Source organism: Prosopis cineraria, unplaced genomic scaffold (assembly GCF_029017545.1).
Source record: "Prosopis cineraria cultivar Desert tree isolate PC_DT_omini unplaced genomic scaffold, ASM2901754v1 PC1, whole genome shotgun sequence".
Classification (NCBI taxonomy): domain Eukaryota; kingdom Viridiplantae; phylum Streptophyta; class Magnoliopsida; order Fabales; family Fabaceae; genus Prosopis; species Prosopis cineraria.
The window spans coordinates 50,934,637-50,952,409 of NW_026555332.1; the positions used below are offsets into that span (position 1 = coordinate 50,934,637).

The 17,773-nt window shown below is 34.3% G+C and overlaps 1 protein-coding gene across 1 annotated transcript; it reads right to left on the reverse strand.

The window, feature by feature from the left end:
* Nucleotides 1-880: 880 nt before the first annotated feature.
* On the reverse strand, nucleotides 881-16,816 carry LOC129313030 (DNA gyrase subunit B, chloroplastic/mitochondrial). The gene is made up of 21 exons (XM_054955863.1): nucleotides 16,493-16,816; nucleotides 15,934-16,078; nucleotides 15,674-15,754; nucleotides 15,475-15,588; nucleotides 14,918-14,974; nucleotides 14,144-14,245; nucleotides 13,661-13,811; nucleotides 13,477-13,553; nucleotides 12,333-12,443; nucleotides 12,110-12,180; nucleotides 9,664-9,805; nucleotides 5,695-5,793; nucleotides 5,414-5,542; nucleotides 5,170-5,284; nucleotides 4,274-4,341; nucleotides 3,403-3,516; nucleotides 2,644-2,760; nucleotides 2,469-2,522; nucleotides 2,214-2,319; nucleotides 1,705-1,835; nucleotides 881-1,281 (listed from the first exon to the last, which is right to left on the reverse strand). The coding sequence occupies exons 1-21, from the start codon at nucleotides 16,654-16,656 to the stop codon at nucleotides 1,213-1,215; spliced, it is 2,217 nt and encodes a 738-aa protein (XP_054811838.1). The 5' UTR covers nucleotides 16,657-16,816; the 3' UTR covers nucleotides 881-1,212.
* Between the last annotated feature and the right edge of the window lie 957 nt (nucleotides 16,817-17,773).

The following is a 17,773-nucleotide window of genomic DNA, read 5'->3' on the forward strand; positions in this document are numbered from 1 at the left end:
TTAAATTTTAGGTCTAGTGTCATAAATCAATCTTGCATTCATTTATTATATAACTTATTCTTAACTTTTAAAAAGATCCAATCTGACTTTTTTACTATTAATAAAAATTAACTTTTATCATTAATTTAACCAAAAAAAAGATAAAAAAGGACCTAAAAATTATATAAAATAACAAAAAAAAATTAGTCCCTTCTTATAATATTTTTAATCTTTATCTGTAATTTTGAAGTCTTTTATTATAATTTTTTGGTTCCTTTGCATAATTTTTGATGTCCTTTTTTTTAATCACTTTTTGATCAATCAACAGTTAAAATTAATCATTATTAATGACTAAAACTAGATTACACTGTTCTTAAAAGTTTAAAAAATAATTTATACAATGAATAATTTTAAGACCTACGATGCTACTAAACTTGAATTTGAATAATTTGCTCGTTCACCCTGTTAAAACCCATAAACTGCTATTTGAATTGGAACACCAGAGTAGCTTCCGGCATTTTTATTTTTTCAACTGGAAATTCTGTAATCAAATCAAATTTAATATATGCAATTTATATAGATCAAAATACAAATTATCACTTCCTTTAGTAATTACTATATGCAATTTGTATAATATTCCCAATCTTACAAAGCAAACTTAGTTGAAAAAGATTTATTCTTTACCATCAGTATTTCAAAGGAGATTAATTCCTGCTTCTGCAAAAAGGCTCCATGCGTTTCATTTCATAATAAAAGAAAAAAGAATGATGCACTGAGCGTGCCATAAACTACAAGTAAAACCAAGTTTACAACATGAACTCTGAGAAAACTGCAGGAATCTCAAGCACACGGTAGAAATATTAAACACCAGACAGAGTGGCGCAGAAACACGGAAACAATATACAGAAACTGAAATAGTTCATTGACGGTTCGTCCAGAACGTTGACATAATTGGTATGACTAAAATACAGACCTCCAGTGGCGGCCGAAAGAAAATTAGTAAATTACAAACCTCCAACAACCCTCCAAAATTTTGATAGATCTACATAATGGCAGCTTTACATGAATGCAGTGAAAATGCGTTTCCGATAACTAAATGGCAGCTGTTACCCAAACACCAAAAGAAGAGAATAAAGTTAGTTCTCTGTAGACGTAGGCCTTTGCTTACCACAGTATGGAGGGAAAAATTGGGCTCGACTATGTTGCACTGTAGCTATCAAGGGAAAAACTGCTTCAAATATCCAATTGATCACGGTCTATCATACTTGCAGAGTTTTGTATCAGCTCCTTCCGAACATCCACCTAACACAAATTTGAGTTGCAAATTTAGAATACGACATATAACTACTAGTAATCTGATATATCAAGCGGTCCAAAATAAATTCTCTCCTCTACCAAGCACATCACTCGGTTCTTTCGTGTTTTTGCTTCGTGACCACTTAACCACTATCAGACGATGTTTTGCCATAATTTTAACTCCGTCAAAGTCGATATTTCGAAATTGAAAATATCCACTTAATCCCAACATAGGACACAAAATATCAGATCCTAGACAAATTATTAATCGCTTTTTTCAATGAAATCTTCTAAAGTTGCTTTGCTTGCTGTCGATTTTCTAAACTCAATGTCCATTCAGTCATATTCTTCCGTAGTTATCACCAAGAATCAAATATCTTCGTTAATACGAATCACCTCACAAAATATCACAGTAATAATGCAAATTACCCGAGCTCCCATAAGGGAAGAGAAGACAACATTTGCCTCGGCTGCATCCTCAACCACTAATTGCTTCAACACTCTGCGTTCTGGATCCATTGTTGTTTCCCATAATTGTGTAGGCATCATCTCCCCAAGTCCTGCATTCATAGACCTTAAAATGATATACTATTTATGAACGAGATGTTAAAATAATTTAATTCCCAGAAAACTCATTAAAAGGTAGAGAAACCGTGAGTCTTGTAATACAGCCTGACTCAAGCATAATAGTAATACAGCCTTTAGTCTGTTTTTGAACTAATATATTGATCACTGGAAGTGCACAAAAGGTGTACAAATGATAAAAATAATCATTACATAAACCATTGAAGGAAAGATATGCATTCTAAACCTAATAACCATTCGTAAAATTTCTACTTGGGAACAAAGGTCGATTGTAATTTAAAAGTATATATTTCTCCAAATGAAATAGTAGTAGAAAACAAAAAGCACGCATGCAACACAAAGTAAAATCATACCTTTGAACCTTTGCAAGTTGTATGCTGCATTAGGAGGGAATGAACTCCTAAGTTTTCTAAGGTCAGCATCATCATAGCAATAGTATACTTGCTTTCCCCTTTCAACCTGGTTAGTGCATTTAATATAACTGGAAGTTAGCAAGAAATTACTTCCCATCCAATACCCCCACCCACAAAAAAGAAGAAGAAGAAGAAGAAAAGTGTTCTCTTTCCCTGGGGGGTAAAATTAACATCAAAACTGAACCATAAGCAAACCTTGTAGAGCGGTGGAACACCAACATATATGCAACCTTCATCAAATAAAGCTCTCTACAAGTGGGGGAAAAATATACCGCATCAAATGGATCATATAATTTACATTTATTCTTTAAATGACTTGATCTGGTTTTCTTTGTAAAGTATTCTTTTGAAGAATTTTCCCATCCTTTACCTGATATCTGAAGAAAAATGTCAACAGCAGCGTCCGGATGTGAGCACCATCTACATCAGCATCAGTTAAAATGATAATCTTGTGATACCGGAGTGCATCCTTTTTAAAATCCTCTCCCTGATTCAGCCAATTGGTTTAACATTTTAATTGATACAGAGACTATTGCTAACAAGCAATAAAACTTCCAGCGACTCAGTAGTTTTTTGATTCAGTTGTTCTTAGTTAAGGTCACTCCCCTACCACATTCAGGATTGCACTTAATTTCCCTTTTGGACATGGCATTGCCTCCGAATATAGCGCTATGGTTTCTTGATTTCTTCCTTTTCTCCTTCTCCTCCTCTTCTCTCTTCTTCAAATATCTCTAAACCTTCAAATAATTGCTATTTATCTAGTTTCATACGAGTCTCTGTTGGGAATTTCTAATATCTTAAATACTGGCCTTAATAATTGGGATTGTGAAGACTAAGTAAACAGCTTGAAAACTGCATTTGAGACTATTAGATCACTCTTGTTTATTTTTTGACCTTACTTCTGCTCCTTTATCAATAGCCAATTAGTACAACTAAAAACCAGTTCAATGTAAGCTTAAAATCATAGATCGATATCCAAGAATGTTTTAAATCCTCAAGGCACCTCTAACATAAGAACCCTCAAGGCTTGAAATGTGAGCAAAGCAATGGGTTCAATAAGATCAAACTCTCGACTACTTACAATCATGTCAAAAACAAATTCAATAAATAATATATAGGAAAATTTAACCTTCACTCCAAGCCCAAGAGCAAGAATTAGATTTTGGATTTCTTCATTTTTGTAAATTGCTGCTTCATCCTTCCGTTCAACATTTAGAATTTTGCCTCTCAGAGGAAGAATGGCCTGCACCAAACATTGTCTAATAAAATCATACAGTCGCAACACCTAATGTTTATCAGTTGTGCAAGAGCATGGCCAAAATAACAAAACAGGTAGTTGCAAATATAACATGAACATAATTACAAAATGAAAGCCATCGAATATATGTCTTGGACCAATCGGAAATTAACATCAGAACTTAGGATTTTCATTGGCCCACATGTCAGTAAACAGAGTAAAGATGCAAAAGGTGAAAAATATGTAACATCAATAGTAGGGGAAGAACAAATCAAAATTATCAGAAATGTATCCAGGAATATGAATGCCATATGCAATTATGCATACGGCAACACTACAATAGGAGGAACTTCCAAATATCATCACAACAATATCAATAAATTTACTCTGTTTTTCATTTCCACAAGTAATTGTAAGCTTTCATGAAAATAACCAAGTAATATCATCATTCATCAATATTTACTTCATGGCAGGAAAAAAAAAAAAATCCCCTGCACAATTGATAATATTAACACTATAGATTCATCTACTTTCTGTTGTGTTAAATGTTATCAATAATGTCCGAGGGTGGTAGAGATGGCTATGCAAGAGCAATTTCTTTATTGCTCAAATGGATGAAAGGCTATGGCAATTAAGTTATTCATATCATGATTTCCCTTTGCCCATGCTGCCTGCTGCCTCCTTATTATCAGCTACACAACTGCTTAAAGTCATTAAGCGGTTTTTCACCATAATAGGAATTCATCCTAAGATTTATATTTACCTGGAAACGCCTGTCACGACCTTGTTTAGCACTTCCTCCAGCAGAATCACCTTCAACTATGAAAATTTCTGCAATACATAAATAAGGAAACAACACATTTCATTCAAAATATTAAAAAAACTATTTTACCAGAAAATAAAACAAAGGGGAGTAAAGGGAAACTCACATCAAATGAGCAGAATATTCCATTTCTAATGAAAACGGGTTGAAGCATACATATATATATATATATATATATATAGCTTCTCTGACAAAATAAGAAAACTAGAATACTTGTCCGTTAAGAAGGCATTCCATTCCAAGAAAAGGATGATATAACAGTTCAGCTTAATCTCAACTTCATCAAAGTTATGGTTAAGTTCCAGCCTAAAGCATTCTGACTTAAAAAATGTTTGTGTCGCCTAAAGCTTTATCACCTGAAGTTTGTGTTACAAGCTTCAAAAGTTCAGATGCAAATAACCAAGGATGACATAACAGTGACATGGCAATGTGCAGCCTTCCCCGTTTTGCAGTGTCTTTAGTTAGAAAGCAATGGTATTCAATCAAGATTCCATCTACTGCATCTTCTTTGGGATAATATAGTTTTATGTCCTCTTTGTTGATCTCTACTAATAGTTTCTTTGAGCGGGTGTCCCTTGTGGATCTTTAAAGGAATTGAAAGGCTTTTTTTACATAGAGTCTGATTATTTTATTTTGTTTAGAGGGGATCTTGGTCCTCGTTTTGCAACTTCCTTTGCTTTTTTTTTTTCTCTTCTCATCAATTAATTTAAAAAAAAGGAAAAGAAAAAAAATAAAGAAATTCTAATGAATGGGTTAAAGAACATCAGTCATAAGGTTCACAATTGTCTCTACCAAGTAGAGAAAAAAAATTAATTAAAGACGAGCCAAATAGATACCACATTCTTCAGGATTAGTAGATGAGCAATCGGCTAGTTTTCCTGGAAGAGATGAAGATCTCAACACACTCTTCTGTCTCACCAATTCTCGTGCTCTTTTTGCTGCAAGAGCTGCCTATTTTGGAGATAAATTCACATGAGAAAATGTAACAAATAACAAAATGAAAAACCTGACACAACTCCTGAAGCAATTGGATCAATTAAACTGATTTAATTTTGAAAAATGTTATTTAAATATGCCTACCTTAAAAGCATTCAGAGCTTTAGAAAGTATTAAATCAAGAACATCTGGATGCAACTCCAAATATTCAGTAATGTACTCTTGAATAGATTGATCAACCACTTTTCGCACCTCTGGATTTCCCAACCTCGTCTTTTTAACAGCAAAGAGAGCAAGAAGGAACCACAAAGAACGACATCAAAAGCAGGAAGTGAAATATGCCATGCAAACCCCAATATATGTAGAACTGCTTAATGTTCCAAAAATATCAGCGTTCACTCATGGTAATATAAAATAAGCAGTACCTTTGTTTGTCCTTCAAACTCTGGATTTCGGACCTTGACTGAGACAATGCATGTTAGACCCTCTCTCACATGCTCACCACTTAAGGCAATGTCTTTATCCTGCAATAAGCAGGCAATGCTTCAAAAAACTGAGATTTCAATTTCACTTTTCATAGAAGGGGAAATATTGTGATGGGATTGATGACCTAATCAGAGCCATCCCAACATAAAGTAAATGACCTGAATGTAGAAACAAGATTGATGGGGCAGTGAATAGAGGTGTTAAAGTTGTTACCAGTATTGCAACATGGCGTATGCTAAAAACCATCACACCAGAGTTCAAGTTGCTAATGACACATGCAAAGGTGCTTGGCATGGGTACAGTGGCTTTGTCAGATAGGTCCTCTATAATGTTGTTTATGTCCCAGACATTCTATGCAATCTGCTGTCTGTTAAGAAAACTTCTGCCCAACTACGCTGTGGGTATATTTTACTGATAGAGTGTATTTTTCAGGACTTGAGCTCAGGAAAAATATTGGCAATGTTAAGGAGTTGGGAGATCTCTACTATTTAGAGGGAATATCAAATAAATGGGAGAGGTGAGATTCACTCTACAACTTCCAGCAATGAGTTGTCATGGCATTATAGCTTGGGCCACCCTAGTCTTAGCCATATGAAACACTTGTTTTCCAATCTGATTGGTAATAAAATAAATTTCTCCTTCAATTGTGAATTCTTTCAATTAGCCAAACACATCAAAGCATCTTACATCCCTTCTCCATATACACCAACTCATCCCTTTGCCTTGATTCATGGAAACATTTGGGTTCCCTCTAAAGTTTGTTCATTGTCTAAACCTAGATGGTTTATAACATTTATTGATGATCACACTCAATTGACATGGGTATATTTAATGAAAGATAAATATAAGGTTTTTCATATCTTCAAGAAATTTCATATTTTCATTAAGAATCAATTTCAAACTGATATTAAAATTTTATGAGGTGATAATGGGAGGGAGTATTTTAGTACTCATTTTCAAAAATATCTCGAGGAAAATGCATTCATCATCAAATGTCTTGTGTTAATACTCCCCAACAAAATAGGGTTACTGAGCGTAAAAATCGCCACCTTTTGGAAACTTCTAGAGCACTAATGTTTACTAAGAATGTACTGAAAATTTATTAGGGTGAGGCTGTTCTTATGTCTGCATACTTAATAAATCGCAAGCCTTCAAAAACTCTTTAATACCAAACTCCCTCAATTCCAGACTTACTTTCCTACTTATCATCTCACAATTTCCATTCCTCAAAAGGTTTTTGGCTGCACTGCATTTGTTTACAATGATAATGGGGGGAACTTGATAGGTGCCCACGATAGTAAAATGAAATAAGAGAAATAAGTATATTAAGATGGTATAGAACAAGAATCTTGTTCTAAACTTCTCTCAATAGCCAAGCTCAGGAGAATCTCCAAAGGGTTTAAAAGACTGTTTTATTGATGATGATATCCTAGCTTCAAGGTTGCTAGTCATATTTATAATGCTAAATACACTCTAAAATAAAATCAAGATAACTATCTAAGATAATGAATAAAATCTAGATAACTAGATAATTAAATAAAATCTCCTAAAATCTAAAATATTGAATAATAGATAAAATATTGAATCTTAATAAAATCTAAAGAATTAAATAGAATATAAAGAAATATTTAAAAACTAAACAAAATACCAAATCAAATGAAATTAATCCCAATTTATCTTTTGCAGCTTCCTTCTTGAATAAGTCTGAATTTTATCTGAAATCTTATCAGATCTTGATTCACAAAGCATCAAGTGTATATTTTTAGGGTATTACCCAACTCAAAAAGGCTATAAATGCTATTCTCCCGTTACACAAAAGTTTTATGTTACAATGAATGTGATGTTTTTTGAAGATCAAGCCTTCTATCCTAAATTAACCATTCAAGGGGAGTGTCATGAGAGTGATGAATGGATAATTGCAATGAAACAGGTTATGTGATGATATTGTAACAATTGGAGATGACCTAAGTGAAATTCAAAGATTAAAGGAAAGCCTTGCAAAAGAATTTGAAATTAGAGACCTTGGAAATCTCAGATATTTTCTTGGTCTAGAAATTGCAACATCAAATAAGGGAATCAGTGTCTCACAAAGAAAGTACACCATTGATTTGCTGAAGGATACATGAATGTTGGGAAAAAGACCAGCTAATACTCTTATGGAAGCAAACTATAAAACAAAGCTTAGAAAGAAAGGAACACCCTCAGTAGATAAAAGAAGATATCAGAGATTAGTTGGAAGACTTGTTTATTTATCCCACACTAGACTAGACATCAGCTTTGCAGCAGGTGTTGAGTCAATTTACATAGGATCCTCACAAAGAACATATGGACATAGTGCACAGGATATTGAGATACCCTAAAAGATGCCTGGAAAGGGCTTGCTCTTTGCTAAAAAAGGAGATAAGGATGTTACTCTTTACATTGAAGCTGATTGGGCAGGATGTATCATTGACAGAAAGTCACAACAGGTTATTGTACTTATGTCTGGGGAAATCTAGTAACTTTGAAGAGCAAGAAACAAAGCATAGTTGCAAGAAGTTCAAGTGAAGCTGAATATAGAGCTCTATGACATGGAATTTGCAAGGCAATGTGAATTAGAAGAGTCTCGGAATCAAGATTGATCAACCAATCAAGACATGGTGTGATAATAAGGCTTCCATAAGATTGCACCGAACCCTATATTGCATGATCAAACTAAACATGTTGAGATTGATCGTAGTTTTATAGAGGATTGAATTGAGGCAGGAATCATTGATCTCTCCTGCATGTGTACTAGAGCACAAGCAGCATACATTTTAATGAAGGCTGACGAAAGACAGATTTGAGGCATTGTGTTCCATGCTGGGAATGATCAATAATCTACTCACCAATTAGAGGGGGAGTATTGGAGTGCACTGATTTATGTTTTCTCATAATGGTTTATTTTATTATTTATTTCAGTATTTCTAATGGGCCATGCATTTCGGCCAGATCTGAATGCATCTTTATTATTATTGTTTTTATTTAATTCCCATGATTTTAGGAAGATTCTAGGGATTAGCTAACGTGTGGCTAAACCTAATCTCCTATAAGTACCTTATCACAATCAAATAGAAAAATAAGCTTTTTTGCCTCCAAAATCTACAGGAAGACGAGGATTCCATGTGACAAGAGTATGAAGAAGTGGCTGCAGGTGATTGGAAATGCTTTTGAGCAAGGTGACCAGCCTTGTATGGACAGAGAACTTTTTGGTGGAGGTCTTGATGAGAATACAAGCCTCTCAAAAAACAGCTTCAATATCGCCACTTGTCTCTATTCTTGATTCCAGCGTGTGTATTGTGCTAAGGTTGGTGTGTTGGCTCATAGCAACTCATGACACATGTCACAGGCAACATAGCACTCTTGACTCTTGTTCATTCTTCTCTAATTCATTATGAGTTTCTTCTGATGTTTCATACTCGATTTAGACTCCTTGAGCTCCTAGCATGTGTGATGACGTATTTGGAGTTCCTATAATATGTGATGATCTTGTTTATTGTAATCTAAAGAATGGTGGTGTGATTTTAAAGTGCAGTTCCCTTTTTCCTAACTCCTAAGAGGGAAATCCCTTTTCAATAAAGCATAAGCCTTTGGGCAATTCTTAGCAGGAATCCTGTCATATATGGTTAGAAAAAGTAGTCATGAAGTGGCTCGTTGAAACCAAGGAGGCCAATGGTATCTTTCAATTAACATGTACAGCAAAGCATGCACATGGAGCTTGCCACATATTTATTAATGCAATTTCAGGATCCTATATAATAAATGGAACTTGATTCCAATCCATGACAGTTTTTGGCTCTTAAACAAAACATTCTGGAATATTTAGGAGAATAAACTGGCATCATAAGCACAAAAAAAAAAAAAAGGATGGAAAACAACACCAGGTATACCTTGACAAGTTTTGACTTCTTCCCAAGATTATTAAGTGTTCTAGTCAATGAAGCCTTCATACCATCAATGTGGGTGCCTCCATCAACAGTACGTACACTATTAGCATATCCAAGTATTGTATCTGAATATGCATCTTCACACCTAGTAAAGAAGAAGTAAACTGAACCAAGCATACTCATAAAAGGAATCAGGAATAGTAATCGAGCATTTGGCTGAATATTAAACCATATGACATCTGTATGTCCATTTGGAAGTAGATTTTGACAAGCAAAACGTATTAAGATACAATTAAACTTAACGAGTTAATCCTTATTAGTTGTTTGGTACATTAATTTTCCCTCCCCTTGTTTGAATGAAAAAAAAATAGGAGGGGAGGGCCTCCTCTCCCCTTGTTTGGGAAAATTATAATGGAGGGGAGGGGAGGGGAGGGAAAATTCACCCTCCCCTTCCACTTCCCCCTACCCCTCTTGATAGGATCCAAAATAGGCAGGGAGAAATAAAGAAGATAAATATTTATTAAAATGTGAAATCAGAATCTAACATCATAAATTAATAAAGATAAAGGAAAATCTTAAAATCATACAACTAATAAAGCCAAAGGAGAATCTCCACTAATATAACAAAATAATAATTCTACATGTTGTGCCTTAGTATTTATAGACAGAAAAATGATTAATAATTCCTAAAAATACTCCCATTAATCCATAACTTAGATAATGGGGCATAACTACCAAAAAATAAATAAATAAATAAATAAATAAATAAAATGACTAACATAATCTACAATACCCACTACTCTTAAATTTAAGGACAACCCAACAAAACAGGAAAATAATGTAAAAAAATATTATTGAATAGATAATATCTAAAATAACTTGAAAATATTAATTATTCCCAATATTTCTATAACTACCCCACATCAGCCATTATCCCATGCTACTCAGTACTCTATCAATACTCCCTCCTTAGGAATCCGGCTTGTCCTCAAGGCGAGACAATATCTTTCTTGTGTAGACCCAGTATTTGCCAAGTGCAGAATCTTGAAGAGGATCCCTTGAAGCTTCATTGTTGCTCTAGCAGTCCTCCTCAAAACTACAGCAATGGAATTTTCAGCATTTTCTAGCTCTATTTCAGCTTCAGTGTTCTCTTCTAGAGAAGAGATGAGTTCCAGACCATCTTTCATAATTTTGGAGAAAAGGTTGACTTGCCATGTTGCCCAGATTTAAAGGTACCTCTGGATGGAAAGCAGAGACCTTTATCATGGCAACAAACAGAAACTGGGTTTTGAAATAAATGCCCAAAGCTTTGAAGGATGCTGCTGTCATGTGTGTCTACAGAAGACCTAGTCAAAGGAGCTCTATTCTAGTTGGATTGGGTCCGTGACTTGGGCCTGTGAATGTGTTGTGCCTTCCCTTCAAATTCTAAAACCAAATTCATGGCTTTATAAACTGACCTAGGTTTCTTGACTCCAAATTTATGGATTTTGACCTCTCTTAACTTCTAAATGAATTTGCCTAGTTTTGATTCCTTTACTAGTTGGCACAATTGGTGGTGCCCTAACTGTAGAATTAAAGACGTCAAGACAAGCTATGAAGTAAAGGAGTTGGTGTGTATGATAAGGCAAGGAATGATTAGATAAGGGATAGCATACTGAGATGGATGGTGAGGATGAAGGTTTAGGAGGGGTGTATAAGTGGAAGGGATCAATTAAGGATCAAATAGCTCTGATACCAAATAATAAGATCCAAGATAGACAGAGAGAAATAAGAAAGATAAATCTTTATTAAAATATGAAATTAGAATCTAACATCATAAATTAATGAAGATAAAGGGAAATCTTTAATAGAAGATGAGCAAGACTCTTAAACTCATACAATTAATAAGGCCAAAGGAGAATCTCCACTGATATAACAAAATAATAATTGTATTTCCAGATGATTTCTACATGTTGTGCCTTAGTATTTATAAACAGAAAAATAATTAACAATTCCTAAAAATACTCCCATTAATCCATAACTTAGATAATGGGGCATAACTACTAGAAAAATAAATAAATAAATAAAATGACTAACATAATCTACAATACTCACTACTACTAAATTTAAGGACCATCCAACAAAACAAAAAAATAATCTAAAAAATATTATTAAACAGATAATTTCTAAAATAACTTGAAAATAATAATTATTCCTAATATTTCTGTAACTACCCCATATCACCCATTATCCCATGCTACTCGGTACTCTATCCCCTCCCCTCCATTAAAAACCCTCCCCTCCCCTCCAACCAAGCATAACTGCCATATATAGCAAATCAAAATTAGTTAATCCTTACTAGTAGTATAATTTCCATGTATAGTGTGAATGGACCCCTGACACTTGGAGGAAAAAAAAACCAGCCAACAAATTTAAGGACTGCAAAAATTAAGAGCACAAAAGGCCTTACCATTGAAGAGCAACTTCAACTGAGATTCCATCCACTTCTTTTCTAAAACTCAAAACATCATGGAGAGCTCTCTGGATGACAAAGTAATTAGTCAACAATCTAGGCAGGGAAAAGAAAGATGCAACATGCAAATGTGTGCTCAACAAGCACTTTTAAACCTTAATAATCTTAAAAAGAGGAAACATTTTTCAATATAGAAATTTCAACATAAACGCAAAAAGACCTTATCAGTATTAAGCCATTTCACATATTCAACCAACCCCCCTGCATAGCAATACTCATTATACTGTATCTTCTCTGGATCATTATCTTCTTTCTGAAGAGTTATAGTAAGCTGCAAAGGTCAAGAAAGAGCACAAAGTGAGACGTGAAGTAAATTAAAAAATAAACAAAAAAGTGTTCCCACTGACGCACACAAAAAAATAAAAGGATGTGAGGTGTTAACAATTTCTGTTGAGCCCAATCAGCTAGGTAGGATTATCTATCAAACAAACTAAAGTTCAACAAGAAGCCTAGTTCATTTACCATGAAAGGAGAACATATTCACTGCTTTTATTCACATCAGGTAACAATATGTTGCAAGAATACGAAGTTCTTACTTTCTACTGATTTTGACCAAAAAAAAAAATCAGAAACAAGAAGTAGAGACAGAGTATTGTGATCTCTACAGAATCTTAGGAGGAAATGAAGCAGATTCTAAAATTTAAATAATTTTAAAAACTTCACTGTGAGTGTCACTTTGTTTAAGATCAACAATAACTCTACAACAGATTCTAACTTAGTTTAATATCTCTGGATAGATGTTGCTAGGAAGTCAAAGTCTTAAAAACATAAAAATGTGTTTTATTATGAGAATCTATTATATTATCAATAGGGCTTAACAAAATTGATGCATAAAACATTTTCAAGGTACTAAAATACAGCCATGTCTCAATTCAATTCTTTTCATTTCTGCATTTTGCTTTCTAGCCCTAAATCATATCTTCGCTCCTTCCAATTTATGTAATAGTCAGTCCTCATCAGATGTTGATATTTGACACCAATTTGTGCCCTTTTCATAGTGACAACGTTCTTTTCTTGGAAAATCTTCAGTTAATAAAATTATGTAGCACAAATACCATCACGTCTGCTGAAGCTGGTAGAAATGGTGCCATTAGATAAAAATAAAGATTTCATGGTGGTTCATCCCTGACTAGAAAAAAAGAATTGTGCAACATAGGAGGAAATTCTGTGACTAGGCATCTCATAAAGCATGACTAAATTCTCATAATGAGCTATCCAAATTGAGACCAATTCTAATGAAATTAGTGAGTGCGAGATTAGACAATCTGACATTGCAACTGGGTGATTCAAATCAACTACTTTACCTTGGGGTTGAGGAAAGCTAGCTCCCTAATGCGCCCTGCAATTGTGTTGTAGTCAAACTGAATAGCAGTGGTGAATACTGCACATTCAGCAGAGATCGAAATTATTCAAATGAAAGTCCTTGGAAAGAAGGAACATATAACTGTCAACCTAAACATACAATTAAACATGCATGATCATATAGACCTTCTTTGTCAGGCCAAAATCTGATGCATGTCCCTTGACGATCTTTTTGTTCAACAGGAAGCATGTCAAACATCAGAGGCGTTACTGGCTTCCCACGAGAATATTTTTGCTTGTATTCCAGTCCATTACGCCACACTGTTACCTCAAGCGTCTGAAATTAAATACCAAGGTTAGAATTGTAGATAACTTAACCGTATTAGCAACCTTAAATGTGGGATCAAAATATGCTAGTGATAATAAGAACACATAAAAATGGCTCTCATGGAACTGTTAGCTATCTCATATTCATTATCACAATTATTCAGACGAATTACCTAAAATATTAGGGCAAGAAACAGATTTCATAACAGGAAGGGGAGAATTCATAATTTACACACATGTACACACAAAGGAACCGAATACTAATAAGTTCCATAGATTTGGAAACCAACTTTTTTTTTTTTTGGGGAAAAAAAGATTAATGCAAGAGAAGACAGTTTTCACCTCAGACAAGGCATTAACAACAGATAAACCAACACCGTGCAAGCCACCTGAAACAGAGTAGCCACTCTTTGCACCCCCAAATTTACCACCTGCATGCAGCACCTGCATATCTCAGAAGATAAATGACCACAAGGGATCAAAGCCCAAGAGTTAGACTTCTTCAAAAACTAGTGCATATTTTATCTTTCCAGAACATTTAACATGATAACATCCACCTTTCACAATACACAACAGTTGACGTTGATGAGCACATTCAATTCCTTGAATATCATCGATGGATATGCAAAATATCACAAAGTGAAAAATATCCAGGTTTATTCAGACATGCAGGTCAGATGATGCTCTTGAGCATACAAGTCTAAAGGTGGTTGAAACTGAGAACAACAAAGACTACTTTATATATGTTATATGAGAGAAGATGTCAGATATCAAGTTCAGGAATTGGCAGCCCCACTGATAAGAAGGTCAAAAGAGTCAATTGAGATCAATTGACCAAACTTGGTTTGGGAAGTAGGCTGCTAATGAATAATAAGAACAATGATCAAGGGGAGAAAACAACTCTAAAACTCAATTACTTTTTATGAAAGCAAAGGCATTTCTCCACATTTTGAGCCAAACTTAATTTTGATGGAATAAGAGAATAAACAAAATTGGAAATTTGGAATTTAATTTGATGGCAGCCAAACTTAATTTTGAAACAATCATAAACCTTTCAAAAATAAAATAACAAACAAATTCCATGCTATATTTAGTTTACAGAAAATGCAACATTACCGTCAATACTGTCTCCAGGGAAGACTTATTTGTAACTGGGTGCATGTCAGTGGGGATCTGCAATTCACAAGTAAAAATGATATTTAATTGGAATGAAGCAAGAAGTTGATATGGCTCTTGCAACCATAGAAGAAAATGATATGTAAAAGCAATCTTTACTTGACAGAATATATTTTAATTTACAATTACAATATGCATTTCAAATTTAGAATGATATGAGTTTTCCATAATTATATCGACATGAAAAAGTGGCCAGGTATTGCATTCGATTTTTTTTTTAACCCAATTTTAAAATTATGTATGCAAGAAGATGCAAAGTGAATATAATAACTGCGATAATATTGCCACTGTTTTACAGATGATAAGCAAAACCATGACATTTTGTGAGTATTAACCTGAAAAATGCATTAAACTTAAACTTAAGATCAAATAGTGTCATGGCAAATTAATAAATGGAAATAAACAAGGAAGCACATTCAACGCACAGGTAAAACACAGTTAGTCCATGGAAAAAAAAAAAATCAATTAGAGATTTAATCATAGATGACAAGCCATACCCCACGGCCATTGTCAGTGATGCTCACAGAATCATCAGCAAGTAAAATGACATCTATCTTTGAAGCAAACCCCGCTTGAGCTTCATCAACAGCATTATCCAAAATTTCATAGACCTAAGGTAAGAACAAGTAACATCTTTGATCAGATAGACTTCAACATAGATATTAGATAACCGCAATAAGAGTTAGAAGAACATACCAAATGGTGCAATCCACGTGGACCCGTGCTTCCAATATACATTCCTGGCCTTTTTCTAACAGGGTCCAATCCTTCAAGGACCTATATGTATCAAACAGCCACTGGCTCATTACGTTGGGCAAAGCATTACATGAAATGATATAAAGCGATAAGCGTACGCAGCACATTGTAGTAACGATACTATTGAGCACCAAAAAATTTATTAAGATCTATCCACCTTCTACGATTAATTCATAATTCACACACAACCTACTACACACCTGAATTTGATCAGAACCATAAGCTTTGGAGCTTTCATTTCTGGGAAGAGTCTCAACTGTTGAGCTAGATGACACATACGCCCTCGGAGTGACTGTTGTTGGGACCAGATAATGGGTTGAAATTTTACTCAGCTGAAAAGTCGCCCTGGGTAAACCACACGAATCGTTATAAAGCTCATAACGGAAAACACCCGTTTGTGTATCTCCCAGAAACTCAGTAAGAGTACCTCAAAGAAGTGTACGATCCTCGTTTATAAATTACTCGCAAACAATAATTTACGTTTTCCTCCAGGAAAAAAGGGTAATCCAATGAAAAATTTTAATACCCGGTTCAACCTAAAACAGCTATTGGGTTTCATTCAGATACTTCCGTGACTTTTTTAAGAGGATGAAAGAACATCACCAAATAAAAGTATGCCCGCATTGAAATATTGAATTTTTCAAGTTCGGACGGTAATATTGAGCAGGCGTTATCCTGTTACAGCTACGTTACTTGGTTATTTTAGTAGTTTGTCAAGAACATAAAAAACGGGAAAGAGGAAGCGCAGATAGAGAGTACCTGCGCATGAAGACCATGGAGGACCCAGAAAAGGAAAAGGACGAAGAGAGTGAAGAACGAGAAGAGGAAGAAGAATGTGCGAAGATGGAAGCGGTGTGGAAGAAGCGAGAGGCCATGAAGCGAAGAGGAAGATAAGCAGAAGAGAGTTTGAGAATAGGCGCCATCACCACGACATGAAGTATTTTGCAGGCAAGGCGAGAAATTATTTAGCCTCTGCTTTGCTTGCAGGGTGACTTTGTCCGAAAGCGTCAGACCAGAAGCACTATCACTAGCCGTCCATATCTTTCCCTCTCGCTTCGCTTCCCTCTAAACCCTACATTTTAACAAAGCTCTTAATTTTCCCTCCATCCCTCCCCCGGTATCACTTTAAATAGATACTGTATTGAGCATTAATTGATTGGTAGATTTAAAAAAAAAAAACGGTATAAATTAATTGATGATTAAATTAGATTGATCGTATAAACGTTAAATATGAGCTGAAACTTGTTGGCAAAAAATAAACGAGCTGTAACTTTGCTGCTTTTAACTCTTTTAAAAAAAATTAAATTGATTTTTTTTTTGCAATAAAATTGATTGATATTTAACGCCAACATTAAAGATACCGATTTAGTAATAATACAGAAGCCGTTGTCACCTGAAACTAGCGGACATTAGCAACCCTCCCCCAATGAGGAGGTTGTATGTTCGATCTTCAAGATGAGAAAAAGGTAATAGGTTTTTGTCCCTATGCATAGGATAGAGATATAGATGAGTTGGTGCACACATATACCGGCGATTTATCCCTGACCAAAAAGAACATTGACGGCAATTTTATTGTTTTAAAATTAATGAATGATTGGCGTTGATTGACGATCGAATGAAATTGATTGTATTTTTACCAGATTTAAATGTGGATGTATTAGTTTTTTTTAACATGAAATCAACATTGGAAATAATATGATGCCGTGTTAAGAGCATGTTATACAATACCTTTACAGTTTTTGCCCAAAACAAACATTTTTACAATTTTAAGGTTATTCACTTTCTAATATTTTTTCCAGCCTTAATCGTATCAAATACCTCCCTAATTTGCTGCCAAAATTCAAAACTTCAATATAACCAAAGCTTAAACAGTACCTATTGCATGGGAATATTCAAAATATTTACAAGACATGATAATTAATTTTTAAAAACATAACACATTAATGTACGATCATGTCAATGAACAAAACTTTATTTTTTTAAAAAAAATCTCAACCATTATTATTTTCCTACGTCATAAATATTAGAATCATATAGGCT